The sequence below is a fragment of the Staurois parvus genome, unplaced genomic scaffold, assembly GCF_062004578.1.
Source record: "Staurois parvus isolate SC_StPar_1 unplaced genomic scaffold, SC_StPar_1.0 ptg000145l, whole genome shotgun sequence".
Lineage (NCBI taxonomy): Eukaryota > Metazoa > Chordata > Amphibia > Anura > Ranidae > Staurois > Staurois parvus.
In genome coordinates this window covers 5,122,749-5,144,710 of record NW_028317941.1, presented here as the reverse complement: position 1 = coordinate 5,144,710, position 21,962 = coordinate 5,122,749, and the positions used below count along the sequence as shown (strand labels likewise).

General features: G+C 39.5%; 1 protein-coding gene across 3 annotated transcripts in view; it reads left to right on the top strand.

Annotated features, from left to right (window-relative positions):
• KCNQ4 (potassium voltage-gated channel subfamily Q member 4) overlaps positions 1-21,962 on the top strand; it is a 280,413-nt gene that overhangs the window by 235,476 nt on the left and 22,975 nt on the right. For all 3 annotated transcript variants that reach the window (XM_089673868.1, XM_089673867.1, XM_089673869.1), the window contains exon 8: positions 12,452-12,540. In XM_089673868.1, the coding sequence (XP_089529994.1) occupies positions 12,452-12,540 (89 nt within the window). The remainder of the gene's footprint in view (positions 1-12,451; positions 12,541-21,962) is intronic.

Below are 21,962 nucleotides of genomic sequence, written 5' to 3'. Positions count from 1 at the left end.
ACGAAGGATTCTGGTGTTTTAGGAATTAGTAGCCCCTCTCCATGAGGAACTGGACGTATTGCCGATGGAATATTTGGATAGTGCACAGATAACTTTTTCTTCTTATTTAGCCCTTTTACAATTGGAGGCACCATACAAAAGTAACAATTACTAACATGATCTGTTGGCTCTCTCCAAATCATTGGCACAACGAAAGGCATAGATGCCTTTTTTCCATTCAACCATTGCTCCAGTGCCGTCCCACAAGAATTGCAGCATATATGTGGTGCCCAGCTCTTGTCCTGGTCTCCTATCTTGCAGCCAAAATACAAGTTGTAGGCTTTCTTAATCATTCCTGTTATCCTCCTTTTTTGTGAGATAAAAGTTATTTCACTGCAGATATAGCAGAAATTATCTGCTTTATTCACACAAGTTCGAGGCATTACTGAGTAGCCTATATAAGCATAAAACGAAATGTAAAGACGCTGTCGAACTACAATCAGCTACAGATACTGCAGCTTTTATGCAGTGAAGTGATGCAATTAAAGGCTAATATTGCATCATCTCAGTATACATGCAATTTTCTATTGGTCACCAGTATCAATTGCGCAATATGCAGCTGAAGTTGCATCATAATTTTGAATGGCTTACGTCATTAGATGGGTGAATATATCATGGAAACTAGAGCCAATCAACATTTTTTAGGGTCATTTTCGTTTTCATGAAATCGATTTCATTCAGGTAAATGCTTGCTTATAGCAAAGTAATTCTATAAGCAAATTGTGTAAAAAAAAAAATACTGATCACTTCCCCAAAGTAGTACAATGTTACTATGGTAACATTGTACTACTTTGGTCATAGTACAATATGAAAAAAAAATCTTAAAAAAAAATAAAAAAAATGTAATAAAAAATTATAAATAATAAAAAAAAAAAATATATATATATATTTTTTTTTCATACTGTCACCAGTCAGTATCCCTGTTCACCGCCATGCCAGTTATATGATGATGCTGTACTGCACTGGTGACAGTATGTAAAAAAAAAAAATAGTGAAAATAATTTTTTTAATTTTTTTATTTTCCGAAAAATTATGACAAAAAAAATACAACTTCAAAAAACTCGCCATTCCTCTTATGAAGTACGTCGGACTGTCTACTCTGCAAAAAGGGGTCATTTGGGGGATATCTGTACTGTTCTGACATTCTTGGACCTCAAGAAATTAGATTGGCTGTCAGTACTTCAGGATTGATCAATATTCAGATATATACCATAGTTTGTGAACTCTATAACTTTCCTACAAACTAAATAATACATCCTAATTTGGGTTATTTTCACCAAAGACATGTAGCAGAATACATCTCGGCCTAAATTTATGAAGAACAATTATTTATTTGTAAACTTTTATAACAGAAACAAAGAAAACGTGGTTTTTTCAAAATTTTTGGTCTTTTTTAGTTAATTTAGCAAAAAATAAAAATCCCGGCGGAAATTAAATACCACCAAAAGAAAACTCTAGTTGTGTGAAGAAAATGATACAATTTTAGTTTGGGTACAATGTTGTATGACCGCACAATTGTCATTCAAATTGTGAGAGCGCTGAAACGTGAAAAATGGCCTGGGCAGGAAGGTGTAAAATTGCACGGTATTGAAATGGTTAAGAAATAAATCCCTGTCCTACCTGTGATTAGGTCCTGCAGGTATTCTAGTCTGCAAGAAAAAAATCTATTTAGTTTCTTTTTCCAATAAAATATGGTGCATATGCCCCCTCTCACTGGTTTGGTAACCTTTTCTAAGCCGCTGACTCTGAAAGAGCCCATTTTAGTGAAATGTACCTCCCTGTGTTTGGAAACATTGGAGATGTTTTTTGCATTAGGGTTGCTTGTGTCATTATAATTCTCTGCTATCCTAACTCATAGAGGTCTGATCGTGCATCCCACATAGTGAAGTGCACAAGTTGTGCATTCCATTACATATATTGCAAAGGTCAAGGCACAGTTTATGTATTCTCATATGGGATAAGTTTTCCCAGTGGTATTAGAAGTGATGGTTTGACGTTTGTAGTGCTTTCAACCACAACAATATGATCCTGTGGTTGAAAGCCATGTTTTATCAGGGGATTTGGAGAGAAAAACCTGGGAGACAACATATTACCCAAAGTGCGGGAACATCTATTAGAAAAGCGACATCCCTCCTGTAGGATGGACGCAAGATCCTCAGCAAATAATATTGGCAAACGCTTTTTGATGATGCTGACAATTTGTTTTTATTCTTTTGAGAAAGTAGTAACAAAAGTGACAGGATTATTTACTGTATCTTTAGTCACCTTATGGGCATGATCAAGTAGAGAGGCTCTTTATCTACTGGAGGCTAAATGTTTTGCCCTATCAATATGCCAACTCTTGTAACCACAATCTCAAAGCCAACTCTTGTAACCACGATCTCGAAGTCTATTTGAAATCACTGTGCATTCTTTTTCATATATATCCATAGTAGAGCAATTCCTCCTGGCTCTAGTAATTCACCCTCCGGAATGGCTTAAATGGTGTGTTTAGAGTAACAACTAGAAGCCAGGAGTGAATTTCCTGCAGTTGGCATATGGACAGTTTGTGTAGACACCTTGCCTGTTTTAACATCACCTGTCAGGGTCACATCAAGAAAATTTATAGAGATTTTCCCAGTTTCATATGAAAATTTAAGATTTAGATCATTATTATTAACACATTTGGCAAATTGCATCAAAGAGGTGTCAGTATGGTTCCATATAAGGGTCATATTGTTTATGAACCTAGTGTACCATGAAATATGTCGTTTGTGAGGGTTAAGATTGAAAAAAAGGAAAAGTTCCTCCCACCAACCCAAATATAAATTGGCCATTGAGGGTGAGAATTGGGCACCCATGGAAACTCACTGGCATTGTAAGTAAAAAGCTCTGTCAAAAATAAAAAAATTGTGCTCCAATAAAAAATAAACATGTACTAAATATTCCTTTACCACTGGATCATAGTTTGCATAATGGGACAGGTGATATTTAAGAGCTTCTATGGATAAGTGATGAGGAATGTTAGAATAAAGGGATTTTACATCCATTGTAATCCATGTAAAGTTATCCTGCCATTCTGTATCCTGTGCCTGTAGTAGTATTGATGAAGTGTCCTTTACATACCCTGGTAGTCTTACAAGAGTTTGTAAAAATTGGTCCACCCACTCCCCTAGCCTTTCAGAGAGAGAACCAATGACAGCTACTATTGGTCTTCCTATCACCGGGACATCTCCTTTATATATTTTGGGTAGATGGTGGAACACCGGCACAACTGGATGCTCCACCATCAAATTCTCCGCTAATTTCAAAGATATCACACCTAGATCTCTACCCTGATCTAAGAGATGTGATAATTGGTGTTTGAAGACTTTGGTAGGGTCGCTCTTCAGAAGGCAGTAAGTTAAGGTGTCTAAGGGCTTCAGCTTTGTAGTCTGTAGATGAAAGAATGACTACAGCACCCCCTTATCCGCTTCACAGATGACAATGTTTTTGCGTTTTTTTAAAGCTTGTCGCTCTGAGCAGTTAAGATTATCCATGCGGGGGGAGGGTGCAGCCATAGTTCTATCTTTTAATTACATTAATTCCTTCTATATCACACTTTGAAATGTCTCCACTGCACTGCACTACTTCTTGACTGCACCGGGTAAAATTACTTATCCACCCATATGTGTTCCATAGTGTTCCACGAAGTCTCCACATATAAGCCGATTACCTTGTCGCACTTTAGAGATCTGTTTGAAAAGCTTATGAAAGTATCTCATTTGCTGCGATTCTGGGGCATATACAGACACAAATGTAAAGGGTTTAGCATTAATAGTACAGATCATAATTATTATTATTATTATACAGGATTTATATAGCGCCAACAGTTTGCACAGCGCTTTACAAAACTAGTGATAAATCTACCCTCTGGATCGGGAATGGAATCATGAAGAGTAGAGGATACAACGCCTCTTATTTCAATTAGAATTCCTCTTTTTTTGACGGGCGCCGTAAGACATTATCACACATACTTTTACTTTTATGCTTTTTAAATCTCAACCAATGAAAGGTAGACAGTCAGGAACAAGAGATGATCATGAAGTGAGGTTAGAAAAATAGATTTGAGTACAATCTGAATAGAACTGATATTTAAAGCTCAATGAGCTAACCGGTTGGTGAAGACCATGAATATAGATGAAAAGGAGAGGGGTCCAAGAAAAGAGCCCTGTGGTGCACTCACAGACAGGGGCCTAAGAAACTGAACTGGACTACTTGGACTACTTAGAACAGGTGGTCCCAGACACAGTTCATATGTGAAAATATATGTTCTTTTAATGTTATTTTAGATAGCAGATGTAGAGAAGCTTTACAAAAATGTTATCGATGTTTATTAATGTTTTGTAAACCTTGTTTCTTTGAATACTTTGTACATATATGTACATGGGGGCAGCCATATCTGCTTATAGCATACTTTGGTTCTCTATTTTGCTTTGCAGTTCTTTGTAATGGTTGTACTGCTTTTTCTCACAATGCAAATATATGAGTTAACTCACTGAAAAAATGCCCTCCCCATGTGGCTGATATTTTATCTCAACTATTGTTGAGCAGATAGGCAGGATCCTTGTATTGGCATACCTGCCTTACTTCAAGTGGCTAATATACAAATCTATTTGATCTACAAAGCTTTACGTTAAATAAAATAACTGAAATAAGAAAATGCAAGAATGTAAGAATGTAAAAGTCACAAAGTAGTCAAGGTAAACATTGCAATAATAACTTCAATTATTTGCACGCTGATGCTAAAAATTATTTTTTATTCAATAAACAAGTCAGTGTTTGCTAGACTGCTAATAGGCTATTAGATTTGTTGTCAAATACTGTTTAGAATGCAATTTACTATAACTATACTGTATATATGATGCAAAAACCATATTATCTGAATAATAATGATTCATGCCTTAGTAGTTTGTCATTCTTTTTTTCTGGGCAATACACTGAAAGGGAAATTTATGAACATAAAAGTTCTGTTCATAGTTTTACATGTATAATATTTTATTAACCACAGATTTCACAAACAGTATAGTAACTTTGCTCTTTGGGAATGACTAGAGATATTTAAAAAGTGGAATTGATGGCTACTAAAATAAACATACTTTGCAGAATGCCAGCGTGGGAAGCAGATTTATTTCAACCCCAAATAAGAGTTCCAAAAGCCTGTGGTTCACTGAACCTCCCCACAGTTTTTTTTGGGATGCAACTTTATTTGTATTGCCTTGTTCACATACTATACACCAACGTGCATCCTCAGAATCAATTAAAGTAAGCATGTGAGAATGGAAATATAGGTTGCAGACTCCTGGTTTGTGACAGGGTTTACATTTTTCTTTAATTGACAGCCAAAAATTTAGAGCAAAAAGGTGGGGACACATACAGTATTTTTTCATATGCACATCCTCTGTACAATTTGGTTGCTTAATAATAATTATAATAATCATTATAATATTTTTGCAATGATAATTTGTAGTCATTAGGGATGAGCTAATGTGCCTGGGTTTGGTTCCTTGGAGGTTTGTGCACAAAAAATATCAAGCTCGAAATCGAACCTAAAGGAAAGTCTATAGGGGGCAAATCATGGAAATACATTTTAGCCATTTTTAAAACTAATAGGCAAGAATTTATTTTAAAAAAATGTATTAAAAAAAATGGCGAGATGGTCACTGCTGTAGAGGACATGTACCAATGCAAAAAAAGTTTGAAAAAATATCATAAAGCAGGTAGGTTGCTCTCCTTTTGACATGAGGGTAACATAAGAAATACACCATTTCTTTGAATCAAGCGCATGGGGGATGACTATATCATATTTATCATTTGTTTTTTTATTTTTTTCTTGTAAAACCATCCCTGCCCTAGTGAAGTAAACACAGGCAGGGATGGCTTTGCAAACTGGGTACTAGCTTTATAACAAAGAAAGTTCTATGTCTATACACAAGCTTGTCCCTATGCAGAACTCAGAAAAGCTACCGACCCTTCCACAACTCAGGAGGAAAGGCAGGCGGCATTAAATGGATGCGCTAACCTGTACAAACAGGGCAGGCAGCAGCAATACACCCATAGGCTGTCTTTTCTTGCAAAAGTCTTGCTTCGGTGGTCAGACATATCAGAGAGGCAGTCTGTAGGTGGACTTCAACTGTCATAGACTGGATGTTGTGTTTGCACTTTTAGTATATGCATTTTTAATTTCCATATTTGCACAATTTTTAAAAACTTTTTGTTTACATTTTACATTTTGTTTTCTTGTAAGATTGTCCCTGTCCTGGGTAAAAAACATGGGCAGGAACAATGATGCAAACTGGTTACTACCTTTATAAAAAAGACAGTTGTAGGCCTGTATGCTACCTTTTCCCTATGCATAAATTACAAAGGCCTCCCACCCTTCTACAATGTAGGGGAAGGGCAGATAGCAGAAAATAGATGGGAGAAATGATACAGCCAGGGGGAATGGCAGGCAACAAAAAAAGATAAGCATAGAATCCTACGGCCATAGGCTGCCCTTCTTCAAATCTTCTTTGGTTGTAGTTGGTATACATTTAACTATTTATATTTTTACTATTTTTTTAAATATATTTTAAATGTTATATTTGTTTCCTTTTAAGTGTGTCCCTGCCCTGGTAAAGCAACCCTGGGCAAGGACAGCAACACAAACTGGGCACAATCTTTATAAAATAGGAACTCCCAGGCCTCATGCAAAAATAAAAATAATTATTCCTTGCAAGATAAGGCTGTCAGCTCAGGTAATGGCAGAGGTGATGGCTTCAAGTAATAGTTTAAAAAAAAGCTATTTCTAAAGTGCAGAGAGAATCAGATTAGGTCTTTTTAAACAAGGAATGAGAAACCAACGGTCCCTAAAACAAGATAGAAAGGGCAGAAACATGTAGGTGTAACGTACATGTGACATGATGTAATGTACATGTGACTTAAATGTACAGATTTGAGTAGATAGGATGCAATCTGTAGCAATATGTAATCGTAACTGTAGGGACATTCCATTGTCATTAAGGATGTATTCAGTCCTTGTCATTGGGGAAATGAGGTACTCAGACAGGGGTCATCAATTGGCATCAATTAGGCTGAAAAGCCCAGCTTCAGGGATGTGACACCTTTGTGTTAATAAGGTTGTCACCTTCTGGTGAAACCAATTTAAAGGAAGTGGCGCCAGACATTTCGGCTTCATGACAGCAGGGGGCTCGATCTGTCTGGGGGAGCTAAAAAGTATATCCATACATCAAAAGGGGTATGTTTCATCTCTCATAAAAGCTAAAATATTAGTTGCAGAGAGATGGAAATGCTCCCTTCTTGTAGGGCATTCTGTAGGCTACATTGGCACATAAAAACCATATTGGTGGCTTAGGTAGAAGGACAGGAAAATGAAGGAAATGGCTAGGTGGCGCTGGATTGCGACAGTCGAATGGTGTTTGGTACTGTTGCGATCGGACTGATGTGCTGGTGTAGGAAATCCAATCCCCGACTTGGTGTTTCAAGCCGGTCTTAGTCCGATTGAACTTGGGCAGGTCAGCATCCAGAACATCCTGTGGGCCGGTACAGGAGCAGACCCCCATGGTCAAATGGCCAAGGACTAATGTCCCACCTACGTCCATATCCCCATAAAAGGAGTACCCGGCATTGGGACATTTGTGATTCGTATGGAGCCAGTTTGATTTGACTGACGGATTGCTGACGCTCTGACTTGCTCCGGCCGCAGGATAGATCTTGGTAAAAGTTTTATTCTGTTTTATTCCCTTTTTATTTTATAGTGAATAGTCATTTGTGTGTCTTCTTGTATTTTTTGTATTTCTGTAACTTTTTATATTTTGTAGATATTTTATGCACTGCCCACTTTCGGGAAATTAAATCTTAAAATTAATTAGTGACTTCTGTGTAAGCATGTGCTCATATCTTCGGAGAGATTAGATTGGAGAGATTAGATTGGATTAGATTGTATTGTATTTTAGTGCCTTTAAATGTTCGGTCAAGCTCATTGCCAATCTGTATGCAATTGCACTGTGTGTGGGCAGATTGTATGCAGATTGCAAAGGTAAAAGATATGCCAGATGGAGATCTGTGTGTGTGTGGGGTGTCCCATCAGACCGTTCTGCGAATAAACTGTTGGGTGGTGGCAGGCTGCCTTTTGTGGTGTGTCTTGTGTGGGGGGGGTGTGGACAGTAGAAGAGTGATTAACACCAGGGTTCAAGCTGTAGGTAGCTGGAGGGACCTTAGAAGGGTGTAATCACTAAGCTGGTCCTCAACTCTAATCAGTGCACCAGATTGTATATAAGATTTATATCTGCCAGTGTGTGGTTGACCAGCTGGATTGGAGTGGAGTCTCCATCTGGTGGTGGCCAAAGGTAGTGCGGGCTGTGAAAGGGTATCATGGCTGATTTTATATATGGTTTTATATATTCAAAGTTAAGTCCTCTTTACTCCCTCATACCCCCTGTCACGGCCGCACGTGCGTGCCTCGGTTAGCTAGTCGCTGTGGACGTGGCGTGTGGGGGATCCGGGACAGTAGGTATATATTTTATACTTGTAAGGCTTTTCCTGCACTGGTCAAGCACGCAACAAAAAGACGTGAAAGATAGTGATTATATCTATGAACTACTGGGTCTCAAGGATGTACCACTGGCTGAAGGTGGCCCATAATGCACCTTGAGGTTTAGCCTGCTCTTCAGCTTGTGCCATGTCAGACAGGGCCATCTATGCATGGGTTGGGGGGTGGAATGAGCTGCTTAAAAAAAAAAGGTACTCTTAAACTCTAAAATGGAGTGTCAGTAACAACTGGCTGATGTGCTTTAACCACCCAAGCTAAAAGTTAAAATTTAAAAAAATTGCCAGCCGCAGGGAATTTGTAACCAGGGAGAATTGTCTGAAATGCAGTAGAGACAAAGAGCACATGTAGGAGTTTTACTACAAGAATTAACAGACCACAGATGACACAGCAGTTCCAAATTTACCAGCAGCTGGACTACTCTAACTAGCAATTACAGGTGCATATTTACTACAAAGAGCACAGTTAGGGGTTTTTGTACAAGAAAGAAGATACTGTAGAAGATAAAGTTAAGTTAAAAAGTGGCTAAGGTGTTGACAGTTGAAGTAACAATCAGTTGTTGTGGACAGATATTGGTCCTTAAAAGAATTTTTAGGAGTACAGGTCTGTGGACACAGACAGGGCTCATACGAAAATGTACCCCAGCAGTGCAATTTGAAGTACTCAAGCAGTTTGTTGAAGTAGTTTGTTATAGTAGAAGTAAATCCAATCACAGGAATCTTATGTAAGCTAACATCTAGCAATAATGATATTAAGGTGACAACACTGCCCCATGTCCCAAAATCTTCTGTCCTGTAAATCACCCTGTGCCATGCTCTCCCAAAGGAAAAAATAAGCTTCTGTGCTCATTCATAATACCCAGAAATATTACACAGTTTTTACAAAAAAGGCCTTAAAAATGCACCCAGAAACAAATAGGGAATATGCCCTGTGAATAAACACCTGCAGCCTGCTATGACTGTAGTACATGTGGACAGGAAGAGGCTGTAAAAAATCTTCAGTACATAAGCAGCATCAAAATATAAAAATCCTTCCTTCTCTCCACCCTGAAATCCCCCAAGGTACAGTGCATTTGCTATCTAATGGACTTTCAGTAAGGGTTTGCATACAGTATTTATTAAAAGACCACTGCCTACAATCCCTACACTAATACCTGGGAACTTTGCATGTGGAATTTTGCCCTGGTTTCTGGATCATTACCAGAATCGTTACATTTTCAGAATTCCTAATTCTGAGATTTAAACTGTTGCGAGTTTAGAGGTGGGAGGGAAAGGAGGGGGAATTGTGCAGAAGCAAAATTGGACAGGCTAGGGGCGAGCTGCCCCAGGGAGGAAGCATATAAGCAGCCAGTGGGAGTTGAAACATGGGAACTGAAGATGCCAACAATACTACTCTGTGATTGTGTATGTTTGCACTTTGTATGTGTGTATGAGTATGTATGTGTGTATATTATGTACTTTACTCACCCTGGACCCCACTACTATGTACATTACCCACCCCGGATGTGTGCAATATATATGTTGCCTACCCCAGACCCCTGCCCTATGTATGTTACCCACCTTGGACCCTTGCACTATGTACGTTACCCACCACAGACGCCTGTACTATGTAGGTTAACCACCCCAAACCCCTGCACTATGTACATTACCACCTCGGACCCTTGCACTATGTTACCTACAAGCTTTTATCAGTCTTCAGAATGTTTTGGTAATATTCTGGCAATGCCGAAGCTTGCTTAAGCCTGCCGAAAGTGTATTAAAAGCTACAGCAGAAATTCCATTGAGATCTGTATTCAGCATTTACAGTCAAGGTAAGGTAAGGGCCCCTTAGCACTGGTGCAATAAGTTGTAATGTGTTACCACGTATGTACATTCATGTGAGCTATTTTGCATTTTCATGTCCATTGCATTAAAGTGGTAATGAATAAAAAAAAATGTCATATATTGCAGCTTACTAATTCTTAGATATGGTGGTTGCATTAATTTATTTTTTAGGCTTTTTTTCCCTGTATTTTAACCTGGTGATCCTGCCAGTAAATCTGTTATTTTTCAACTTCCTTTAACAAACTAAGCTGTAACATTAAAACACTGTTTTCACATGTATATGTGTACATGTGTAATACATATACTTTGTTTGATTCATAAATGATTGCCTCATTGCTGAGAGGTTCAATCTCATCACATATTTGGGATGTTTGGTGATTAGGTGACCAAGAATTTGTCACTAGGAGAGATACATATTTGGATGATCTAGCATCACTGTGCTGTTTGTTTCTTTAAAGAAGTAGATTTACTAAAATGAGAGCACTCAGAATCTGGTGCAGCTGAGCATGGTAGGCAGAAGGCTTCTAACTTCAGCTTGTTCAGTTGAGATTTGACAATAAAACCTGGAAGCTGATTGGTTTCTTCTATGCAGAGCTGCACTGGATTTTGCACCATGCAGTTTTAGTAAATGATCCCCATTAGGTGGGGGTTGGCACCTAAGTTTATATAGTTGGAACCTTACGGTGCAAACCAACTAATCTGCGCTATTGCTCTAGTTGTTTTGTATTGTTTTCAATTTGACTTTTGTAGAAGGAGCAGTAAAGAACAACTGTTGAGTGGCGCTGCAAAGCAAGAAGCAGAATCTGTGTATGTTTCGAACAAATGTAACTGCTAGGAACATATATAATTGCATATTATACAAAGGAACAAGATTTTTAAAGCATTAGCATATATTAATAAGATGCTCTCACAAATATATATAAATGCATTAAAGATATTGTATATTTTGCCTAATTTCCCCCCATTTGCCACTTTTCCCCCTTTTGGGCAACCCACTTTTTTTTACCAGGCCTGGAATCTCCTAGTGCTTTCCATTGGTGGATCTTCCACATACTTTACTGTGTCCACTCATTCCTCATTGGTTCCTCTATTTACACCTAGGTGGAAATTAGGAATAAATACCAAGCCCCTCACACTGAACTTTTCCAATTCCTACAAACCAAACACTGGTTAACCTCAGTGCTTGCTGATAAAGACCCAACGACCCAATTTTTGCTGTTCGAACATATTTGTCATCAGACACCTTTGTCCCCTAAACCTATATCTTCCCTTTACTCAGTTGAATAATCTCCAAAACCCTAATACAGTTATGTTTCCCGGTGGGAAAGAGATCTTAAAAGTGTCAAAGACAGGGGCTGCTGGTCACAAATCTGGACCACACTGACCTCTTGCTCCATTAATATCCTCACCATGGAATCAGCCTGCAAAATGGTCATGAGGTGGTATCTTGTTCTGTCCCGCCTAACATATTTCCATCCTTCTACCCCTGGCACCTGATTCAGGGGGTGTTTCACTCTGTGAGATGTTTTCCATATTTGGTGGACATGTCCTATGTTCTTGACAAAAGTCCTTAAACTTCTATGCTCGTTATTAACCTTTCTCTTCCCAAGGGACCCGTGGCATGTCCTACTACATCTGAAACCTCAGGGCCTCAATAAATACCAGTTTAAACTGGCTACATATGTGTTGCTGGCAGTGAAACAAACTATAGCGAAGGCTTGGAAACAGTTTATACCTTTTGCAGAAGTTAGCTGTATTATGATGTATTACCGCTCTTGACTTGATAAGTCTTTGACTTATCAAGCGTTTATCCGTACACATGACAACCAATGTATCTCTTACAAATGTATTTCAATAACATTTATTGAAAGTGAAGGATACTGTACATTTTATTTAAGGGTAGTAATGTGCTTGTTTTATATAGCATTGTTAAATTGATTTATGTTTGATTTATACCTAATATTTGTATTATATAACTCAGTAGTGTGGTGACTGACAGAAAGGTTTGTTCTCTATTTTAAAGGCTGCCTGGCGTCTCTATTCTACAGATGTGAGTCGGTCCTACCTCACAGCCACATGGTATTACTATGACAGTATCCTGCCTTCATTCAGGTGAGTGCTGCCACCACATTGGGACCGTCGTATGATGTGACTAATGAGAATCGTAGGTACTTAGCTTAGTCAGATTAAAAAGAGGAGTACAAAAATAACATCAGAACTTTCCTACAACACATGACGTGTTAGCAGCTTAAAAAGGATGTTTTACTGGATGATAATCCCACCCTTCCTCTTACATAACCTAGAAATAGAGGGACATCCCTAAACTGTATACAGGATATTGTCAACACTATAGAGATTTAGGATACTTATAAAAACAACTGGTTCCAGTAAGGAAGCAAATACAAATAGTACATGGTAAAGCTGGTGTCAGAGACATTGCAAAAGACTGACATTATTTATGTATTCTGAGCTAGCCCCATGATATTAAGACAATAATATGTTGGTATGTTGATTTACATTGTTAGACAAAGTAATGATCTGTTTCTGCAAAAGTATGGTATCATTGATTTCAGCATCAAGTTGGCTATCGACACATATCTCCCTAAGGCCCAATGTGGATGGGCTTTGGTCTTGTGTCCATGGTGCCATCAATTCAACATCAGTTTGAAACACTTCTTTGATTGACTTCCGGAAGATTTACCCCCCTTCATGACCAGGCCATTTTTTTTTTGCCACTTGGCACTGTGTTACTTTAACTGACAATTGCACGACCCTGCAACACTGTACATAAATGAAATTGATGTAATTTTTTTCCCACATATAGAGATTTATTTTGGTGGCATTTGATCACCATTGTGCTTTTTATTTTTTGTGCTATAAAACAAAAATAACCCACACCTTTGAAAAAAAAAACAATATTTTTACTTATATAAAAAATTTCCAATAAAAAATATAAATGTAAAAAATAAAATGTCATAAATTTAGGTCAATATGTATTCTGCTACATATTTTTGGTAAAAAATCCCCATAAGCGTATATTGATTGGTTTGCGCAAACTACAAACTGTGGGATACACAATCACTGGCCACTTTATTAAGTACACCTTGCTAGTGCCAAGAAAATATCCCCCACACCATTACAATACGATACAAGGCAGGATGGATCCATGCTTTTCATGTTGTTTGCACCCTACCATCTGAATGTCACAGCTGAAGTCGCATGCCCATTCTCCCCTGATCTCTGACATCAACAAGGCATTTTTTCCACACAGCTGCCACTTATTGGATATTTTCTCTTTTTCGGACCATCCTCTGTAAACCCTAAAGATGGTTGTGCGTGAAAATACCAGTAGATCAACAGTTTTTTAAATACTCTGGTCAGCCCGTCACGCATCAATAAACCATGTCACATTCAAAATCACTTACATCTCCTTTCTTCCCCATTCTGATGCTCAGTTTGAACATCAGCAAATCGTCTTTACCACATCCAGATGCCTACATGCATTGAGTTGCTGCCATGTGATTGGCTGATTAGCAATTTGTGTTACCAAGCAATTGAACAGGTGTACCTAGTAAAGTGGCCAGTGAGTGTATACTCAAATTTTTATTTATTTAGTTATTTTATACTAGTAATGGTGGTGATCAGTGCCTTATAGTGGGACTGCGATATTACAGTGGACAAGATGGCACTAATTGACACTAACTGATACTTTGTGGGAACCAGTGACACTAAAACAGTGATCAGTGCTAGAAATATACACTGTCGGTGTACTAATGACACTGGCTGGGAAGGGTTTAAACATCTAGGGTGATCAACTGTGTCCCTAACCAGTGTGTTTGTGCTTACTTTTCGGTGCTTTTACTAAGAAATGTGCTGGATTTTATTCACTGCTTTGCATGGAAAGAAAATCCAGCACAACCCCGCTGACAGGACGGAGCTCTGCCGGCCATCATCTATCCATCCGCTGATCGGCTTATGCTGTGACTAATCACAGCAGAAGCGGTGTACCGGCAGCACATGTCCGCGCCCCCTATCTGGAAGTGCAGAATCACATATACAGTTGTGTTCAAAATAATAGCAGTCAGACATCACTAACCTGATCAATCACTGTTTTTGGTAGAAATGATATTTCTACATGGCAAATAATTTACTAGCAGGTGTAGTAGAGTAATAGAAATCCAACAGAACCAACAGTCATGACATGCATGCTGCTGATTCTGTGTAATTGAATCACTAATTGAAAGGGGCATGTGCAAAATAATAGCAGTGTGGAGTTCTATTGGTGAGGTCATTCATTCTTTGAAGAACAGGTGGCAATTATTGCCCTTATTTAAGTAAGGAAGGCAGCAAATGTTGTATATGCTGGTTACAGTGCATTTCTCTCTGAAATTCTGAGGAAAATAGGTCGTTCCAGACATTGCTCAGAGCAGCGTACCTTAATTAAAAAGTTGATTGGAGAGGGGAAAACATATAAAGAAGTGCAGAAAATGATAGGCTGCTCAGCTAAAATGATCGCAAATGCTTTAAAATGGAAACCAAAACCTGAAAGACGTGGAAGAAAGCAAAAAACTACCATTCAAATGGATAGAAGAATAGCCAAAATGGCAAGGACTCAGCCAACAATCAGCTCCAGGAAGATCAAAGAAGGTCTAAAGTTACCTGTGAGTACTGTTACAACTAGAAGACACCTATGTGAAGCCAAGATATCTGCAAGAAGCCCCCGCAAAGTCCCACTGTTGAAAGAAAAAACGTGCTGAAGAGGTTACAATTTGCACATTGACTGGCCTAAAGAGAAATGGCGCAACATTTTGTGGACTGATGAAAGTAAGATTGTTCTTTTTGGGTCTAGTGGCCAGAGACAGTTTGTCAGACGACCCCCAAACACTGAATTCAAGCCACAGTACGCTGTGAAGACAGTGAAGCATGGCTGCGCAATCATCATGATATGGGCATGTTTCTTATACTACGGTGTTGGGCCTATTTATCGCATACCAGGGATCATGGATCAGTTTGAATACATCAGAATACTTGAAGAGGTCATGCTGCCTTATGCTGAAGAGGAAATGCCCTTGAAATGGGTGTTACAAGACAACGACTCCAAACACACCAGTAAACATGCAACATCTTGGTTCAAGACCAACAAGATTGACGTTATGGAGTGGCCAGCCCAATCCTCGGATCTTAATCCAATAGAAAACTTGTGGGGTGACATCAAAAATGCAGTTTCTGAGGCAAAACCAAGAAATAGAGAAGAACTGTGGAATGTAGTCCAATCATCCTGGGCTGGAATACCTGTTCACAGGTGCCAGAAGTTGGTTGACTCCATGCAACACAGATGTACAGCAGTTCTCAGAAACAGTGGCTATCCAACTAAATATTAATTAAGTGATTCAAAGGAAAGCAAAATCTTCAAACATTTTTCAGTTTATATAGTGAATGTTTGAGTTTGTAAAGAAGAATACAAACACTGCTATTTTTTTGAACAGTCTAATATTCACTTTTCTTAAATTTTTTTAGAGGAACAACACAAATTTGATATATTTTTCTACATGTTTTGATTTGGAAAAGAATGTGTAGTGTTCCCAATGCATTTGTGTGTATGGAAATAAAAGCTATTAGAAGGATTTTGAGCTTTATTCACTTTTTTCAACACACTGCTATTATTTTGAACACAACTGTATGTATACAGAGTGACTGCTGTAGGGTGGTCAGCAACTTGTTAGGAAGTCAGTTACAAGTGCATTTGAACTGCCATTTGACCTGATTTAAAGAAGAAGTCTTATTACAATTTTTTAAATTGTATTTATTTCCTCACTGACCAAGTGCATATAGTACTTGGTCCCATTCAAATTCGTCTCCCATGTGCTAAGCAGCTTGTTGGACAGCTTCCCTCCTTGTTCAACAACACTGTTAGGAGAGTTAGGTTTTGTGATTTACATCTCTTGTCACAGGGAGCAGGGGCTGCCATGGAGAACAGCGCTGCCATTCAGTGCTATGTTTTTATTTGTGGCTGCTTTTACACATACATAGCCCAGCCTATGGATCAAACAGCATTGCAGTGCAAGTGATCGTTCATCTTTATGGGTGAGCAGTTAGCACTGTTAGGCACTGTTATACATGGCTCCATTTCTAACATCACTGATCATAAAGGGGCTGTGCATGTGTAAAAGCAGCCACAGATAGACACACAGAGCCGCAGCTCTAAGTGGACTTTTACTATTATTACAAACACAGCTGATTGTTCATTCATAAAAGTGACAGATCACAGGGGCTCTGTGTTAGCTGTACCTCCCCCCACAGGAACGCCCATAACCTGGCCATTAAAAGGGGATGGAGCTAAATCCAGCATATAAAAGTGTGCTCAGGGGACAATGGGGCCACCATCAGAATGGAACCAAGTGCTATATACGATAAATAAAATGACAAACATTTTTATCTGAGTTCTTAAGTATCTTTTGCATTCCCATGGACTTGAATGAGAATGTAAAATATGAAGTGAACAAAAGCCTGCACACACAGGGCCTTAGAATGCTGACAGGGAGGATTTCCGACACTTCTTGAAGATGTTGCAATAATCAGATTGCACTTTGTAAGTGTATAATATTTCAAACAGTAAAGGACTAAAAGAATAGAAGGCTACATACCAAAATGCAGTGTAAACGCATGTAATTACAGTTTATTATGCAGCTAATAGCAGACTGAAGCGATTACTCGACTAAGTATGCTTCCAATTTTTTTTACCTAACTCCCCACAACCCAAATCAGTGAGGTGTAATCCTTTAAATTATGTCCAGCTCCTTAGCTATGGGTATTTCTTTATTATCACATGGGGAAAGTTAGGAAGGACCCCTCTATTCAACAGCTATTATAGAGACCCTGTCAATGTGCCCATTTAGTGTCCAAACACTTATACCTCTTCAGTGATCTCCTGGCACACCTTCCTCTGCTTCCACTAGCACAAAATACCAGGTGCTTTCAGCTATGGGGAAGCATGGGACCTCCTCATATGTGACAATGCTTAGATCTAGCAGCCAATTGCTAGGCCTAGGCACTTCTACAAGGCAAAGGGGTGATGTCACTGCTCCTTCTAGACATCAGTCAATATGGGGTATTTTGGAGCCAGTTGACACAGAGGAAGAGGACTGGAGAACACTGGCAAGTAGCAGTGGGTTGAGTTGAGGCCTTTTCATAGACAATGTCACTTTACTTTGAATAGGCCAGGCTAGGTCTACTCTTATCATCTACACTCCTAAATGAATGGTCTTTAGATTCTTGCTGCTCCTGCCATTGAAACAATTATTGTATCAGTGAACTTTACTCTAAATAGAGGTTGTCACTGTAGATTCTTAATATTGAAGGGTGTAGTCTGTACAATTACTGCTTTGCAGGTTGTTTAGTAAGATTGATTAAGGATTGGCACCTTTTGGGAGCAGGGGGAGAGCAGGTACCCAATTTTGACAGGTACCCGCTCCCACTTCTGCTGCTTTCTTCGGAAGTGGAAGTTGTTCTCCCCCCCTCCCTCCCCGTAGACTTCTGAGGCACATGACAGGTCCCAGAAGACTGAGGGCCATTCGCAAAGCGCAGTGTTTCTCATGCATGCGCAGTGGGTACCCGGCAGTGAAGCCACAAACTGTCACAGCTGAGTGCCCACACTGAAAATGCCTGTGCCAATTGAGAGAAGATGGCCAGTGAAACCAGCGGTGGTGAAGACACCGCTGGAACAAGAGACAGGTAAGTGGCTGTATTTTAAAAGTTAGCAGCTACAGTTTTTGTAGCTGCTGACTTTTATTTTTTTTAGCTGGAACTCCGCTTTGAGTTCAAGCTCTTTTAACTGTCTTACATTTAATTCTACCAATGATACTTCAGTTTCAAGTTTTCTTTCTTCAGGAAGTAGAAGGTTTACAGTAATCCCGTATTTATTTATATCATAGGTATATTGTTTATAGATATGTTTGATATACTGTACAGCTTTATGGGTAGTATTTTGTTGTATCGGCTGACATACCTTTTTTTGTAAACATTTAAAGCAGAGCTCCGGTCAAAACTTTTATTTTCCCATGCAGTGGGGCTGTGCCTGCACTGCATGGGTGAAGTACTCGTTTTGTCCAGGGGCTCAGAGAAAAGCTGTTCTTTCCCATTCCTCAAATCCTCTGGAAAACTATGCTCCCCCATATCCAGCGGTGGCCTTTCCTGCCATTCTCACGTCTGGAAATGGTCTGTGGGTGCGATGATGTCAGGAACAGCCCATTCACAAGACCGCTAGTGTGCAGGGAGGCAGGAGCATCAGGAACCGGTCTTGCGCTCGGAGGACCGCAGGATTAGGTAAGTATATCTTTGCTTTCCGAGTCCCTAGACAGAAACAAGCATTTAGTAATTTTGCCTGGAATTTTTCTTTAACTATAAATTAATGTTCCAGCTGTTCTCATTGCATAAATAAGGGCACTTCAGCTCCAGCAATGTACCCATACGTTGCTGGAATTTGAGCTGTTGTACCAGGATGATGCTGTATACCGTGGGAGGGTAGAAAATTGTATTTTAAAGCATTTCTAGCTGGGATTTAACATGATTTGGTGATTTGCATTGAAGGTTAGATTTATTTGATTGTAAACTACTAATGCTGACCCTACAATGAGCTTGTACATTGCTTAAACATTATGGGCTGTTTTGCACATAACTAGGTATACCTATATTTTGATGTTTCATTAGTACATATTCACTGGCTTGCATTATGAGATGGTAATGTTTATACTACCAATACTGATACAAATTGTTTGAGTTTTGGATCCCCTCTTAAATATAATGTTTTTGGGGTTTTTTTTCAAGTTTTCTGTACCCTAGCCAAAAAACATGGCCCTCTGGGTCAGAGTTAAATTGTACAAAATTTTTATCTTTTCATTATATGGGTTTTATTTATTGATACACTAGATTTCTTTGACAGAAAGATGACGCTGGTAGATTTTGGCACAAAGCTATACACCAAGGATAAACTTGAATTGGTGAATTCTCGTGGCTGTGGTCATAGGTGTTTATGAACAGCTGTAGCTGGGAAGCCTGCAAAAAGCAATATCAGATTGACCAGAACCATTGCTTTTTGTTTGTATTCATGCATCCATTTGTTACCTGTAGTTAGGAATGGAAGATTGACCCTGGACACAGAAAGATTGTAAAAAAATCAAGACGACATCTCCAGCGCTCAGAGGCCTAGATCCAGAACAGTTGGATAAATCGGCCTCCGTAAACCACGTCCACCAAGCTATCAAAGGTTGTGCAGCCATTAGGTAAGGCTGGGGAAGCCTGAACAACACTGCAAATAAGAACAAAAGAAAGTGCACTAACCTTGCACATTACCTCAGCAATACAAAGATTTTATTAAAATAAGATGTGTACTCATAAACGTAGCAATATAAAAAGCATATAGTATCCAAGAGTAGATCACAGGAGATCAAGTAGCGTGCAAATCTCAGACAAGGAGACTCTCGTGAAAGGCTGGAGCGTTTCAAAGGGAGATCCTTTCTTCCTCAGAGCAATGGACGTGTGAATACATGCAAACAGCCCTGGCTCCTGTCAGCCTGTCATTGCTTTGTACAGGCTTTCCAGCCAAAGCTGTTTGCATACACCTGTGATCCTAGCCACTAGAATCTACTGATTCATACTGTAGGAATCTGATACAAGCCCCTAATCTCCTAATGCCTAACTCTCACAAAAACGTTTTCTGTTAGGTTATCACTAACCCTGTAACTGTACCACTAATTTAAAGTGGTTCTAAAGGCTCAAGGGTTTTTACCTTCATACATTTTATGCATGAAGGTAAAAAACCTTCTATGTGCAGCACTCCCCCCAGGCACCCTAATACTCTCCTGAGCACCATTGTGGTCCAGCGCTGTGCACGAGAGCTGGGGACTCTACCTCCCCATTGGCTCCAGCTACTGTCAATCACAGCCAATGAGCCAATAAGGAGTCTCTGTGTGTGAATGGACACGCAGAGCAGCGGCTCAGGTGCCCCCATAGCAAGTTGTTTGATCTGAGGGCACCCGACAGGAGGGAGGGGCCAGGAGCGGTGGCGGGGGACCCCAGAAGAGGAGGATCGGGGCTGCTATGTGCAAAACCACTGTGCAGAGCAGGTAAGCATAACATGTTTGTTATTTTAAAAAAAACAGCCTTTAGTATCGCTTTAAGCACTAACCCTCACTGTAACTCTACCAGTAACCCTCCTTTGAACCATACAACTAGCCTCCACAATATTCCAGCCTGTAACCCTATCACTAGCCTTCCCTGTAACCCTACCCCTAACCTCAACACTATTCCTGCCTGTAACCCTACCACTAACCTCAACACTATAACTGCCTGTAACCCTACCACTAACCTCAACACTATCCCTGCCTTTAACCCTGCCACTAACCTCAACACTATCCCTGCCTGTAACCCTACCACTAACCTCAACACTATCCCTGCCTTTAACCCTACCACTGAGCTTCACTGTAAACCTCCCACTCACACTAACTATACCACTAACACTCAAGTTTGCTTTCTCTGTAACTGCTCACTGTAAGTCTACCCTCCCTTTATCCCTAACACTAGCAACTCTTGTAACCCTACCACTGACCTAATATCACTGATGGGATCCAGGTGCCAGCAACAGTTAAACAGTAATGGGATCACTAAAGAAGGAAGAAGAATACTCTTCTCTTTGTGCAGTGTAGCTCCCAGATGAGTGAGACATATCTGAATTGCATTAAAGGTAGATCCTGCATCATTGCCATCAGCAAGGAATCAACACTTCACTCACCCAGCCAGCAAGGGAATGATGCTGTACAACCAAGTCAGTAGTTTTTCTGCCCTTTTGAGCGATCCTGGTAAGTTGCTTCAAGCAACAGGTTTGCAGGTTTGACATGGGCACAACCTTCCTTAAATTAAATGTAAACCCAACATGTACTGTGGCAGGATCCTTTTCACTAAAGCCACTAAAACCAGCAATAGGACCTTGATATTGAAGATCAAGGATGTGAGGCAATATGAGAAAGGGGGAGCTAAGTGAATCTTTTACCTTGCACAGAATGTGAAAAGTACAATGTGAAAACTGGAGCAACTATCCCTGAACAGGGGAAGGGGCCTTCAACACCATCTGTCTTCCACATATAATTCTGTTTTAACATTTCTACCCAGCAGTTTGACAATTCAAATCTACAGCCATGTAAATCAGGGATTAATATATATACAGACTTCCTGAAACCAAGGATGGGACTATGTAAATAGAACAGGGTGGTTCTACAACTTTCACACATCCCATTCTGTTCTTAGGCAATCATTCCATAGTGAATGTATTAAAGTGGAACTTTAGGTCAAAAAATAAAAAAGGGTGACCAGGCAGGAATTTTAACACAGAAGAGACATGATTTGTCTCTTCTGCGTTAACGTTACCTACCTGCCTTTCTGCCCTTGTAGGGTGGAGCTGCGCACACGCAGCTTACTGTATAAATGCCAAATCTGAATGAACTCCCATGCATGCATGGGAGTGAAGTCATCCCTGCTCAACC